Source organism: Pipistrellus kuhlii, unplaced genomic scaffold (genome assembly GCF_014108245.1).
Source record: "Pipistrellus kuhlii isolate mPipKuh1 unplaced genomic scaffold, mPipKuh1.p scaffold_m20_p_3, whole genome shotgun sequence".
Taxonomy (NCBI): Eukaryota; Metazoa; Chordata; class Mammalia; order Chiroptera; family Vespertilionidae; genus Pipistrellus; species Pipistrellus kuhlii.
Window position 1 is genome coordinate 15,447,061 of NW_023425529.1, and position 15,279 is coordinate 15,462,339.

At 42.6% G+C, this 15,279-nt stretch overlaps 1 protein-coding gene across 2 annotated transcripts in view; it reads right to left on the reverse strand.

Moving 5' to 3' along the window:
• Positions 1–14,906, reverse strand: part of ANO2 (anoctamin 2) — a 301,023-nt gene extending 286,117 nt beyond the window's left edge. For both annotated transcript variants that reach the window (XM_036455715.2, XM_036455714.2), the window contains exon 1: positions 14,759–14,906. In XM_036455715.2, the coding sequence (XP_036311608.2) occupies positions 14,759–14,891 (133 nt within the window). In that variant the 5' untranslated portion in view covers positions 14,892–14,906. The remainder of the gene's footprint in view (positions 1–14,758) is intronic.
• Between the last annotated feature and the right edge of the window lie 373 nt (positions 14,907–15,279).

A 15,279-nucleotide genomic window follows, 5' to 3' on the forward strand; every position in this document is an offset into this window, starting at 1 on the left:
GGGCACTGGTACACTGTGCTAGGGGAAGGGAGAAATGCTGAAAGGCAGCAGTTCTTTCTGGGCCCTTCAGGTCATGCCACCTCTTAAACAGTTTGGCACAAATCTTTAGGGTCACAGCAAAGGCTCAGAGCTTGGAGGGCCCTTGGAGTAGAGAGATAGGATAGGACAGGATGTGGATAACTTGTTAGAGAATGGCTTGGCAACAGGTGATGGGGGGGTTGGCGGGGGGGGGGGGGATTAGAGCAAAGAAACCAGGTGACAAAGAAACAAGCAAAAGGAAGCCAGAGAAAGAGCAGAACATGGGTTCCCCAGGCCTGGAGAAGGGGAGGGGAGGCATCAGGGCCTAAAGAGATTCCCAGAGCTTCCAGGATAGAAGAGCTGGAGAAGTTCTCCAGAGCAAGCTGGACTTCCAGGCATCAGGGCTTTCCCTTAAAGTGACCCCCATGACACTATTACTCTCATTACTAACCACTGGCAGGTAAAGTGTGCAGTGCCCTCAGAAACTGGGCAGCCTTTGTCACTAGCCTTTCAAGGCCAGGGCTGCCCTGAGTGGAGATAGAGCATCCAAACACTTTTAGGACAAGAACAAGACTCCAAGTGGGGGTGTTCTACCAACAGCCAAGCTTTCTTGAGAGCTTCAGAGAGAACCAGTCACTCTCAGATTTTGAAGGCACTCTCCCTGGCCTCTCCGCAAACATCTTACCATGGACAGATTTCAGTTAGGATTAACACTTAACTGAGGTCTCCCCCTGCTTCCCTGCATGCATTTGACCCAGGAAAACAGCCTAAATTTTAAACTCCAAGCTCAAAATTTGGATCTAATTGCCCTGCTGATCACCCCTCTCTTGCCCCATAGGTCTTGCTAAACAGCACCTTTTTAAGCCTCTGCACAAGGTCAAAGAACTCAGGAAAACTCTACAGTTCTCTCCACACAAAAGAGATCATTTCAAATCTTCCTCTTCAGCTCTGCTTGTCTTATAGCCTTGGCTCAAAAATAGCCCTCTTTTTGTAAATAAGTGTTTTCAAATTGCAGCATTATTTGTGGTGGCCAGTCCATGGAAACTACCAAAGTATTCTTCTATAGACAATTGGATAAATAAGATGTGGTACATATATACTGTGGAATAGTACTCTGCCATAACAAAGATAAAATACTGCCATTTGCAACAACATGGATGGATCTTGAAAGTATCACGCTAAGTGAAAACATCAGACAGAAGAAGTCAAGAACCTTATGATTTCACTCATATGTGGGATATAAAACTGGAAGTAACAAATGACCAATACGAACAAACAAACAAAAATGTAGGCAACAGTACGGTATTTACCAGAGGGGAAGAGGCAGGGGAGATGGTCAAGGAGATAGTAAAGGGTAGAGGGATTCAAATATATGGTGATGGAAGAAGATTTTACTTTGGATGATAAACACACAATGCAATATGCAAATGATGTATCCTATAGTTATACACTTGAAATCTATATAATTTTATTAACCAATGTCATCCCAATAGATTTTTTTAATTTAAAAAAAGTTTTAAAGAACAGCATTTTTTAGCTTGATGCTCAAACATCTCTTTGCTGATGATGATCCTACCACAAGTTCATCCTTACCTTGAACTTGGATAAGTATGAGTTTTCTGCCACTAATCCTACTCCCCTCAGATCCTCTTCCATCCTCCCCAATCCTCCACCCTCCTTGCACACTATGGCTAATACTACCATTTTGAAACAATCTGATCAAGTTACTCTCATTCAGTGGATTTTCATGCTTCTTAGGATGGAGACCAAACTGTCTAATATGGCATACATGGCCTTTCACAATCTGGGCCCTGCCTACCTGTGTGAACTGCTTCATCTGTTCCCACCCATCCACAGCCTGCCTTCACTTCCCCTCTCCTTTTGCACACACCATCATGCCATGCTCCAATCACACATGGATATTTTTGGGGAAAAGGGTAAAATATTTATAATCTTTCATTAATGCCAAAACATTTTATTTCTCAAGCACTATATAATACATTGGAAATATAAGGCCAAATCGAACCTGGGCCTTCCCACCAACCCCTCGGTGCTCACAAGGAATGACGATTAATAAGGAAGGAAAATAGATTAGTAAGGAGATAATTTCAGAAATAAGAGAAGAACAAAGTTGGAGTATGAACAAGGACCTATAGAAGCAGAAGCCCTCAGCTCTGCCTAGAGTCACTCAGGGTACATGAGTTTTGAGGTGCATGAAGAAAAGTAGGCATATTCCATTGGGCAAAGTAGGAAAGAAGATTTCAGGGGAAAAGACAATAACTTATCTGAACCTTTGCTATCAGCCACTGAGCTTAGCTGTTTCAGATCATCAACCTCACAAAGCAAAGTGCCTACCTCTTCTGCTCATTTTCCATCCACATAATCCCATTAGTTTCCAAGTATGTGGTAGGATTTGAGGTTGGATTTCAAGAAGGACCCCTTTGATTTAAGTACATACTTTTAATACGAATTATAAGGCCCCTTACCATATTTACTGTCAACCTTCCCAGTATCAATCATCTGCTAGTCACTTTACACACACACACACACACACACACACACACACACACACATTCCAGAAAGATTGAACTACCTGCTTCAAGAAGATGACATGTGGGGAAGCACAGGACTTGGTTGGAAAGTTGGTAAGGAGGAATCTCCGAAAGGTCGGGCCTCTAAGGGAAGATGGTCAAAGGTGGCAACCCCTGCCTTGACTTTTCCAAACAAGTCTGAGCCCCCAGGTGGTTCACTGAAATCTTTATGCTTAGGCTTCAGACGCATGTGTCTTCTCAAAGATGCTTACCCTACTGATAGTATCTAATAGTTAATTTTAGTTCAAACGTGTGCCAGAGTAATCATTCCTAAGTTGCTTGGGGTCTGCCCGTCAGCCCTGGCTGTGACATGCTTTTTCTTGTATTTGATCTTAAAAATTGTCCTCCCTTCTGCTTCTAACCAGCTCTCCTCAATTCTATACCAATCTCCACTCTGTTAACATGCAGAGTTCATGAGTTATAATAACATTAAATAATTTTAAGCAGATCATCAACCTCACAAACATGATTAAAATTACATTAGAAAGATCACTCTGGCTATAGTGAAGATAAATGGGGTGTCAGGATATGGATGGATGGATGGATGGATGGATGGATGGATCTCAACTCTTTGCTGCTTTAGGTGACCCTTCATAAAACTTTTATTTTACTGGTAACCAAAAATCTCCATTGTCCTGAGGCTTACAAACAATGTGGCATTCAAAGACTCTCATATCTGGCTGTTACATATCTCTGCTGCCTTATCTGTCCATCAGATAAGAACATTCAAATTTACTCAAACTTATGTCCAAGCTGAGTCTCACTCTGTGCCTTTGCCCAGGCAGTCATCCCTGCTTGGAATGCTCTCTCCACTTATCTAAGTCTCATCCAGATAAAGTCTTACTCATTCACTGAGCCTTCCCTAACCACTTAAGGAAAATCTCAAAATGTTCAGAAAATTTGCCTTTTTATGTCTTTGTATTCCTAGTATAGGACTCTGGATGCAATAGAGGCTCAGCAAAAGTTTGGAATTAATGATGTAGGGAACTGGAGACTCCTTTATTACAAGTGAACTAGAGGCCCGGTGCCCAAAATCTGTGCACTGGGGGGAGGGGAGAAGGGGGAGGGGCTCCTCAGCCCAGGGGAATCAGGCCTAAACCAGGAATCAGACATCCCTCTCACAACCCAGGACTGCTGCCTCCTAACCACTCACCTGCCTGCCTACCTGATTGCCCCTAACCACTTCTGCCTGCCAGCCTGGTCACCCCCTAATCACTCCCCTCCTCTGCAGGCCTGGTTGCTCCCAACTGCCCTCCCCTGCTGGCCCTGTCACCCCTAACTGCCCTCCTCTGCTTGCCTGATTGCCCCTAATTGCCTTCCCCTGCAGGCTTTGTCCCTCTCAACTGCCCTCCCCGTCTGGCCTGGTCCCCCTAAACTGCCCTCCCCTGTAGGCCTATTCCCTCCCCAACTGACCTCCCTCCCCTGCTGGGCCAGTCACCCCAAACTGCCCTCCCCTGCAGGTCTAGTCCCCTCCAACTGCCCTCCCCTGCAGGCCTAGTCACCCACAACTGCCCTCCCTGCCAGCCATCTTGTGGCAGCCATCTTATGACCACATGGGGGTGGCCATCTTATGTGAGGGCATGATGGTCAACTTGCATATTACATCTTTATTATATTATATTGGATTTTGTACAGAGTGGCTTCCCCTCTAAACTGAACACAAAACTGCCCTAATTATAACAGTAGCTATAACAACCCTAATTACTAACATCCTGCATGTGCTGGGCACTGTTCTAAAAACTTTACATGTATCAATTCATTTAATCTGCAAGATAACCCTATCAGATAGGTGCTATTGTTTTCCCATTTTATGGATGAGAAAACTGAGGCATAGAGTAGTTAGGCAACTTTCCCAAAGTCATCAGCTAGTAAGTGGCATATTCACAGTACACACTTTTAACCACTAGACTAACCTGTGCTCAACAAGAAAACAAACTTGATAAATCTGAACTTCCTGACTAGGCATCCTTAACACCCCTCACTCCTTTAAAAAGGCCTTTTAATAAATAGCATTTATAGTCAATGCTCAGACCCAAAATCCTAAAAGTAAAGACCAAGGACAAGAAAAGAATAAGAAATTCATTTCAGGGAGCACTTTTATCAATGATAAAATCCACAGATTGGGACTTAGATGAGTTGCCCAAATTAAACCTACTCATTGGCAGCCCATCCTACACTTTCGAAGTGTGACTGATAAGATTAAAGTATAAATGATTCTCCCACAATATCTTCATCTGCTTCTCTAACTCATACTAGCCAGATATCACTTGCATTTTAAGAAATGAATATTAAGAAAAAGGAGCAACTGAATCCGTTAACTACAGTCACACCAGTTTACTATTCATTCATTTTTTTAAAAATTAATAAATATTTATCACATTCCTTCCCTGCCTTGTCCTGGGTGCTGAAAACAGGAAGGAAGATCTCCAAGACTACTTGGAGAGATAAGTGTGTAACTCTGTAACTTTAATACAGTAAAACAACTTGGAGATGACATGCCAAACTTACTTTTGATAGGCCCCTATGACAGAGACTACTACCTGCTTACCAAAATCCATGTTCTCTTCTTCTTCCTGAACAAACAGCTGGACCATATTTCCTAATCTCCATGGCCACGGGGCTGAATTCCAGCCAAAAGAATGTAAACTGAGTGGTACGTGCTACTTCCAGGCCTGCTTCATATCACAGTAAACCTCCCGTGCATGTTCCTACATGCTCCTACATAGTATTCTCCCCTTTAAGATCACTGGAATGGCAACTCTCAGGGCCACCTTTGAAGTTATAGTTGAAGTTGCTGAAAATTCATTACTCTGGGCCCCTGAAAAGCCACATGGAAAAGAGCTGCCGCACCATCCAAGATGCTTACTTTAGAAAGAAGTGAACTGTTTACTCATTATGTATTTTTCTGTCTATTTGTTAGAGCAGCTAGTTGAGCAATATAGTAACTAACGTAGTACCTTTCACAATAAATGTAGATAATACATAACTCCACCTACAAGCGCAGTAAGTCACCTCACTGAGGTACCATTCACGTCAGAGCCTCAACAGAGCCTTTTCCAAAATTCTCCTAACCTCAGATATTTAACAACCCTTCATACTTTAGTACTCCACAGATGGATAGAGATACTCAAAAGTATGGCCTGGATATCATATTTGACCCTTACAGCAGTGTGGCACATAGTAGGTGCTCAATGAAAGAGTGAATTATAAAATGAAATGCTGAAAGATGAGCAGAGAGGATTTTTGGGCAAAGCCATCTCTTCTACATTTTGTGATATAGAATTCTGGAGCTTTGATTGTGTTGAGTTGAAGTATTTTTGCGCAATAACAAAGTTGTTTTTAAAGAAAAGTTTTGGCCTTGACTGCAGGCAGTCCCATAGTCAAACTCTCTCTCAAGACAAGAACTAAGACTGGGATCATAATGTCCTGTTAAAAAATAAGTAACTAAAACAATTTCTTTCTTTTCTAAATCATGAAAATTACTTTTGACTCTCTAATAGTTCTGGCCCTTGTCACTAACCTACATCTGAAATTGTTTGCTAACAAAATACTTCTTGATGAAAAGCTTGCTGACAAGAACTTCTGCTTCCAGTAAAATAATAAAATAACTGGTACTTTGGTAAACATTCTTCCAAAAACAAATATAAAACAGGACAAATATATGAGTCATTCATTTTCAGGCACTAAACATCCATCACACAGAAAAGCAATCTCTGAGGGAAGAAAAACTCACCAATGTAACCTCATCAGAAGAAGTTATTGACTGGAGTTCATGGGACTGGAATCCAAGTAAAGCAAGGAGGGCCCACTGAACCAAAGAAACAGAGATCAAGGTTTGAAGCAACTAAAATGACTAGAAATTATGGGGTTGAGCACAAGAGGGAAGGAATCGGTGTGAAGGAAGATTTCCTAGATGCAGAGGATAAGATACATGAGGCTTACTAGAGAGGTTGCTACACTGAGATCAGAAGAAAAATGCTGGAGGTCAAACAGGACTGGCAGATGTTGAAGTTTCATCCTAGCCAGAGTGGCAAGACCTCGTTAATATATATGTCCCAACACTCCAGGCATCCAGCTGAGACACCAGGGCCTCATTTCAAGAGTAAGAACCACACACTAGAGAAAAGTTTCTTTAAAACTGTCTAAAAACTCCTAAGGGCGTGTCTTGAAAAAAAGCAATAGGGGAGACAGAGTGGAAGGGTTGAATCTTTTTTTCTTTTCTTTTTTTTATGTCAGTGTGATTTTATTTTATTTTATTTTATTTTTATTTTATTGATTATGGTATCACATAATTGTCCTCATCCCCCATTCCCATCCCAAACTCCTCCCCACAAATGCCCCCACCTTCCTGTTGTCCATGGCCACTGGCTAGGCCCATATGCATGCACACAAGTCCTTTGGTTGATCTTTTCCCCTTACCCCCATCCTCCCTTACTTTCCCTTTGATGTTTGATTGCTGCTTCTCTTTCTCTGGGTCTGTTTTTGTTCATCAGTTTATGTTGTTCATTATTTCCTCTAGATGTGTAAGATCATGTGATCCAAGAAATAGCCTTGTTAGAACCGAAAAAAATGAAAAAGGATCCCAAGTCAAATTTATAGAAAATATCCCTTTATTAACTTTTGGTTGAGAATATGTTTGTATATTTTCAGAAAACAACTCCAAGATCATCTGATTCCTGTAACAAAGAGGAATAGACAGAAGTGCTCCAGCCATGAAGACAGAAGAGAAACAGTTCAGAGATGGAAGATGCTGATGATGCCTCGCCATACAAGCAGACAGCAGCTGCGTGTTGCTGAAGGATGCCCAGGACCAAACTAGAGATGGTCGGACTTGCATCACCACCATTTGTCCACTAACCAGATCTGAAATATCATGGCTGACATATACACATAAGGAACTGTTTGACATTGAAATTGGGACTCGAGATGTTGAATCTTAACCAAGTTACAGAATCTTGGAAAATACCTTAGATTTTTATAAATATATTCTAACAAAGTAGTAACCAAACCAAAATAAGGTCAGCCAGTAACTGAACTGCCAGATAGAAAGATAATTAATTTTTTAACCTTCCTGAGTGGAAGACAATGTTGTATTACGCACAATGTTCATTTTATGATCACCATTTACTAAATATGCAAAAAAAACAAGAAAAAGTGGCCCATGAAAGAGACAAAGCAAGCAATAAAAATTGGTATCAGCCCTCTAACCTTCACTCAGTCCAAAGGGACCAGGAGCCAATTTACCCTACCCCCATCAACATGAAAGATCCACACCCAAGTTGTCCTCCCAGGAAAAGGCCACATAAAGCTGCTGGGTTGGACCTGTTCATGCACACAGACAGAGCAGGGGCTGGATCTGGCCCTGTCAAGGGGGCCGGCATCTTGTTCCCCTCACTCCTTCCTAGTTCCACTGTTTATGTGTCTACAATAAATAGGATTTGATTACACACACACAGATCTCAACGAAGCCCAAAATATGTTAAAGCAGCTAGCGTAAATGTGTCCAAATAGTAAAGATAAGTACATGCTTACTGAGTGTAGAGAAATGGAAACTACAAACATAAACAAAAACAAATGTAGCTGCTGATTTCAAAACTTATCACCAAGCCAATGTGGTACTGACATAAGGATAGTCACATAGATCAGTCAATAGAACTGGGATTCCAGAAATAAGTTCTTGAATCTCAACAAGGGTAGCAAGAAGTGAGGAAAGAAATGGGAAATGGGAAATGGTACTGGGACAACTGGAAATCCACATGCAAAAGAATGAAGTTAGAGCCTTTCCTCACACCATACATAAAAATTAACTTCTCAAAAATGGATTATAAACCTAAATGCAATAGCTAAAACTGTAAAATTATTAGAAGACAGGGAGGGTTGGGCAATGATTTCTTAGCTGTAATATCAAAATCCTAAATAATAATAATAAAACTAAACAAATTGGCCTTTGTCAAAATTAAAAACTCAAAAGACACCATCAATAGAGTGAATATACAGAATAGGAGAAAATACCCCTAAGTTATATACCAGATAAGAGACCTGTTATAACTCAACAGTAAAAAAGGTAAATAACCTAAATAACCTAATTTAAAGATGAGCAAAAGATCTGAGTAGACATTACTTCAATAAGAGTGAGAAAAAATGTTCAGTCATTAGTCATTGGGAAAATGCAAATCAAAACCACAATGAGATACTACTAGGATGGCAATAATTAAAAAGAGCAATAATGCTCTGGCCGGTGTGTTCAGTAGTTAGAGAATCAGCCCTCCCACCTAAAGATCTCAGGTTTAATTTCCAGTCAAGGGCACATACCTGGGTTTCAGGTTCCATCCCCAGCCATGGTAGGGGCACATGGGAGGCAACCAACCAATGTGTCTCTCTTCTCTCTCTCTCTCTCTCTCTCTCTCTCTCTCTCTCTCTCTCTCTCTCTCTCTCTCTCTCTTTCTCTCTCTCCTCTTTTCCTCCCCTTCTCTCCCTTCTACTCTCTGTTTTTTTAAATGGAAAAAAATATTCTCAGATAAAGATTTTATTTTTAAAGAGCAATAACAAGTGTCAGTGGAAATGTGATGAAATTAGAACCCTCATATATTGCTGGTATGAATGTAAAAGGGTATAGAACTTTAGAAAATAGTCCAGCAGTTCCTAAAAAAGTTAAACACAGAGTTTCCATATGACCCAGCCATTCCTATGTACACACAGATCTTTGTACTTGACTGGTATTTATAGTAGTAAAAAGTGAAAATTCAAATGCCCATCAACTGATAAATGGATAAACAAATGTGGTATATCCACACAAGGGAGTATTATTCAACTATAAAAAGAAATGAAGAATGTATACATGTTATAATTTGGCTAAACACTGAAAACATTATTCTAAGTGAAAGAACTCAGACACAAACATCATTTATATAAAATGTCCAGGATAGGCAAATCCATGGAAACAGAAAGTAGCTTAGCAGTTGCCAGGAGTTAGAGGGGGAAAGATGAATGACTGCCAGTGAGTATGAGGTTTCTTTTGGAGATGATGAAAGTGGTCTAAAATTAGATAGTGGTTGTAAAACTCTGTAAATATTCTAAACAATCACTGAACTGTACACTTTTAAAGGGTAAATTTTATGGATGTGGTTATATCTCAATAAACCTGTTATTTTTAAATGAAATTCCTAGAACTGAAAATTCCAATAACCAAAAAGAAAAATTCATTGAATGAGCTTAACAGCACCTGGAGAAGGCAGATAAAGGATCAATGAAGTAAAGGTAGATCAATAGAAATTATCTAATCTAGAGAATAGAGAACTAAAGATTGAAAAAACAATTAACAGAGCCTCAGGAACCAATGGGACAATGTCAAACAGACTAACATATATGTAATTGGTGTTCCAGAAATAGAAGAGAATGAAAATATAGCAGAAAAATAATGTGACTGAAATCATCCCTAAGTTTGATAAAATACACAAACTACCAGATTCAAGAAGGTCAGCAAAACTGAGCAAGAAAAAATACAAAGAAAATTCACAGGTAGATACATACAGAATAGTTCAACTGCTCAAAACCAAAAATAAAATCTTGAAAGTTACCAGATTAAGATGGTATTATATATGGATAAAAGAATGAATATAGCCGAAACTGGTTTGGCTCAATGGATAGAGTATCGGCTTGGGGACTGAAAGGTCCTGGGTTCGATTCCGGTCAAGGGCATGTACCTTGGTTGCAGGCATATCCCCAGTAGGGGGTGTGCAAGAGGCAGCTGATCAATGACTTTCTCTCATCGATGTTTCTAACTATCTCTCTCCCTTCCTCTCTGTACAAAATCAATAAAATATATTTTTTTAAAAAAAGAATGAATGTAATAAAAGTATAAATTAAGACTGACCTCATCCTATCTAATAAAAGAGTAATATGCAAATTAACCATCAATCCACTATACCCACAAGCCACTCCCACTATCCAATCAGAAGCAAATATGCAAATAAGCCCAATCAAGATGGCTATGGCTATAGAGAGCAGGAGAGAGGCTTGGGTTTCCCCAGCAATGGAGGAAGCCTAGCTTTCCACCTGCCCTTACCAGCTTAAGCTTTCACTCAAGGGTATAAAGTTTCAATGATAGAAGATACATAAATCCAAACAGAAATGGATGCAGCCACAGAGCTGGAAAGAGCAGGAGGCTTGGGTTTCCCTGGTGATGGAGAAAACCAAGCTTTCCACACACCCTGGCCGGCCCAGGTCTCCACTTAAGGCTACAAAGTTTCATTTATAAGTCACAACATAAATGGCTGCCTCCACGAGCGAGCAGAAGGCTTGGCTCTGCTCCAGGCTACAAAGTTTCAATTGTAGAGATAAATAAACCCCAGATACCAGGGCCTCCACTTGGGTCGCCAGGGGGCATGGCCAGCTTGAAAACCACCACAGGCCCCTTGCTCTGGCCTCCCCGTGTCCCAAGGGAACCCCCACCCTGATCCGGGACACCCTTCAGGGCAAGCCAGCCACTCCCCCCATGCACCAGGCCTCTATCCTATCTAATAAAAGAGTAATATGCAGATTGACCATCACTTCAACACACAAGATGGCTGCCCCCATGTGGTCAAAGATCCTGCTCCCATGTGGATACAAGATGGCCACCTCAAGATGGCCAGCAGGGGAGGACAGTTGGGAGGGATCAGGCCTGCAAGGAAGGGCATTTGGGGGCAAGCAAGCCTTCAGGGTGACCAAGCCAGCAGAGGAAGGAAGTTGGGGGCGACCAGGCCTGCAGGGAAGGGAAGTTGGGAGGGACCCAGGTCTACAGGGGAGGGCAGTTAGGGGTGACCAGGCCTGAAGGAGAGGGCAGTTAGGGGCAAACAGGCTGGCAGGGGAGCAGTTAGGCATCAATCAGGCTGGCAGGGTAGTGGTTAGGGGGTGATCAGGTTGGCAGGAAGAAGCAGCTAGGGGCAATCAGGAAGGCAGGCAGGTGAGTAGTTGGGAGCCAGCACTCCTGGATTGTGAGAGGGATGTCCAACTGCTCATTTAGGGGGCAGTCAGACATCCCTCGAGGGGTCCCAGATTGGAGAGGGTGCAGGCTGGGCTGAGGGACACGCCCCCCCTTGCACAAATTTCGTGCACCAAGCCTCTAGTCAGAAAATAAAGACCAATAAGGTGACACCTAGAATGCTAAAAGGAAAAAAATAACTATCAACCCATTATTCTGCATCCATCCAATGAAATTATCATTCAAAAATGAGGGTGAAATAAAGATATTTTTCACCAAAATGAAAACTGAAAGAATCTGGTAGCAGTAGAACACTGCAAGAAATGCTAAAGGGCATTCTTCAGGCTAAAGAGAAATGATAACAGGGAAATTTGAATAAGAACTGGTCCTGATGGGAGTGACTGATATCCCTTTTTTCATAGGGGAGGAAAAAGAGATTGAGAGCCACTGGTTCAAAAGGACTATTAGCCATTGGGTTTTCTATATGTTGTAAGCCACTACTTCTCAAATTAGAGGTTTAACTTGTTAATTGGTTATCTAATAGTTTGCACACAGCATTTAAAAAATATATAATAGGGCAGAACGAACCAGAAAAGAATACAACAGAAACACCCTTTACAATATAATAAATGCCCATGTGATAAATAATATACTTTCTAAAAACCAGATTAATTAATAAATTAATTAATAAAACTATAGCTCATTATGTTGGGCAACGTCTTACATAAATATCACAAATATCACTGTGACATTCTTCTTAAAATTTAATGTTGATTAACTAGTCTCCTTTTATTAGACAATGAGATTCCTGTAACTTATTGTCTCTTCTCTGACCTGCCTGTCAGGGAGCTCATAGATAAATTTTTACTCCATTACAGTACCTATTCTTAGTCTAGGTCTTGTGATATAATAATATGCTCCCAATCCTTCATTATTTGACAATTGTTCATTTATCCTTGTTTTAAGTTTTATTATATCTGAGTTTTCTCTTCTTACAAAATGTTTGATGACTAATAAATAAAAATATCTGATATAGTAAAAATCATGATGGATTAAAAAGCAATTAGGGAAAATAATAATTACCAAAATATTAAAAACAAGTAGTTTTTTTTATTTTATGCATTTGTATTTTATTTTCCTCATAATGAATGTGCATTTTTATTTTTTGTAAAGCTAATTTTAATTTGCTTATGACTAATAGGCATCAGCAAAAGTGGGATTTAGCCGAAACCGGTTTGGCTCAGTGGATAGAGCATCAGCCTTCGGACTGAGAGGTCTCAGGTTCAATTCCAGTCAAGGGCATGTACCTTGGTTGCAGGCACATCCCCAGTGAAGGGGACAGGGGATATGCAAGAGGCAGTTGATCGATGTCTCTCTCTCATCGATGTTTCTCTCTATCCCTCTACCTTCCTCTCTGTAAAAAATCAATAAAATATAATTTTTTTTTTTAAAGAAAGAAAGGAAAAGTGGGATTTAGTCTTTTGTCAGTGAGCAAACCCAAAGATATATGGTCATGTGCTTTGTTCTCATTGTTTGCTAAATAGAAAGCATCTAACACAAGCTACCTGGGTACTGGCATCCTTTAGCAATTTTAGCAGAAGTTAACTTAGATGGAGAGTTGCCAGCCAGAGAAAAATAAATTATTTTCTTAAAGTTTCTGGAGGAATTGCAAGGTTGTCAGTAGGAGCCAAAGAAAGATTTCTACTACATCTTAAAATACCAGAAATATGGACCAGGCTAATTTCATTGCTGTGGCCCGAACAAGTCCATGCTTGACCCCATCTCCTCCTTCCTATATCCATCAATAGTGCATGTGGCTGCTAAAGCACTAACATCATCTTAGAGTACCAAGAATGGAGAACGTAAGGTCTGGACAGGCAGGTGTGTGCCTTGCCCTACAATGGAAGTTGGCAGAGAAAGGTACGCATGGAAACTGGACCAGAACCTGAGGTTGGCGTTTGGAACCCACCATACCACTCACACAGCCTCTTCATTCGGCTAGCGAAATGGCACAGGTTGCCACACAGAGGCAATTCAGAGAGCAGAGGAGGTTGCTGGAAAAGGCCATATTGGGTCCTTGGCTCCCAAAATGATGGGTGCATGGCAAGACACAGCGAGAGGAGCAAATGGGCACTCCCCCGCAGCAGCTGGGGAGGGGAAAAGACAGGTGGGCGTGAGCTCTGATGCCTGGTTCCAAGAACAAAGTCCAGGCAAGTAGAAGACTACAGGGGATCACAGTCCTCTGGGAGGGCCTCAACCTTGTCTAAGATTTTTTCTCTCCACCTGCCACTTGCCTTTGATTTAGAACTAACGTTGCTCAATGGGACTTCTGTCCTGGACCAGGGTCCACGTGGTTCCTGGAGGTATCTCTCCATGCCTGTCACAAATGACTATGAGTGACTACAGGCCCTTCAGCTTATTGTTCATCTCAACAGAATGGGCACCTCCCCACACCTCGTCTCTCTCAAGAACCACCAGAAACAAGGCAGCCAACAAAGTCCCTGTTCCAGGCCACATCAATCCCGACCTCGCACACCAGTCTGCTCAGTATCATTTCAGAGTGGAGGCAGATAATATCCTCCTTCCCCCAAACTCCATCTCAGTTTGCTTTACTTCTAAGAAAAAACCTTAGGAGGAAAGAAGTGCCTGGGTTTCCCTGCACCCCGAGATGCAAATGCCCTCCCTGAGGGCGGGTTGGTTAAGGGCTGGAGGAGACTTCCTGAAACTGGAGGGCCATGCCAAGGATGCCCAAGTCAAAATGGTCAGGGGTGAATCCTAACCTCTGTCCTCCGCAGACTGTTTCTGAGTTGAACTCTGCTAGTTGGTTGCCTACTCTCAACACTTCACATCCAACGACTTGTAACAAGGAAAGGAAAGCTCGCAGAGGTAGGAATCAAGTAGTCCATCACCCCAAAAAAGCCCCAGTTCCAATCCTCTGCTTCTTGCCCTACCTTTTCTCTGCTCCACAGAACTTGCTCAGGCGTCCTTCTGCTCCCCTACCCTGACAGGGAAAAGGATCAGCTCCCCTCACCCACCACCCTCTCTCTCTCTCTCTCTCTCTCTCTCTCCAGGTTCACTTGAGGTCACCAATCCAGAAGGGCAGGCGTTAGGATGGGTCTTCTTCACACCCAGCCCCTCTCCGTCCCACAGCTTGCCCAGGACCTGGGTCCCCAGCAGGAAGACTCACCTTGCAGCCCAGGGGTGGCCATGGTGCTGGCACACAGGACTCCGAACACGGACTGCGCCGCACTCGGGACAGACCAGAGGCAGACCCAGCACCCGCTGCTGGACAGGCTTATTCCGCCGGAGGCTAATTCCATCTCGGCTCAGCTGGGTCTGGACGTGCCCGCCCCTAGCCTATTGCCGCCTGCTCCTCCCCAACCCCTCCCCAGGCCACCCGGCAGGCGCCTCCGGAGGCAGAGCGGGCTCTCCCGCTGAGCCCAGAGCGCAGGAGCGGCCGCAGTGCCACGTGGAGAGGAGCGCGCGTCCATCCTTAGCGGGGTTGCATTTGGGACACCTGGTTAACGGAGCGGAGGGGCCATACAGTAAGTGCTGCCCGCTCCCCTTGGCCAGGGGGAGGTGCCTCACAGCCTGGGCTGGGTGTGAATATTCAGCCGGATTATCTGGTGAGCAGTCTGGTTGATTAGTTTCCAATCCCACCCGCAAAGCCTCCTTCCGGCAGCCCAGTCCAGGGAAATGCCCGGGGTA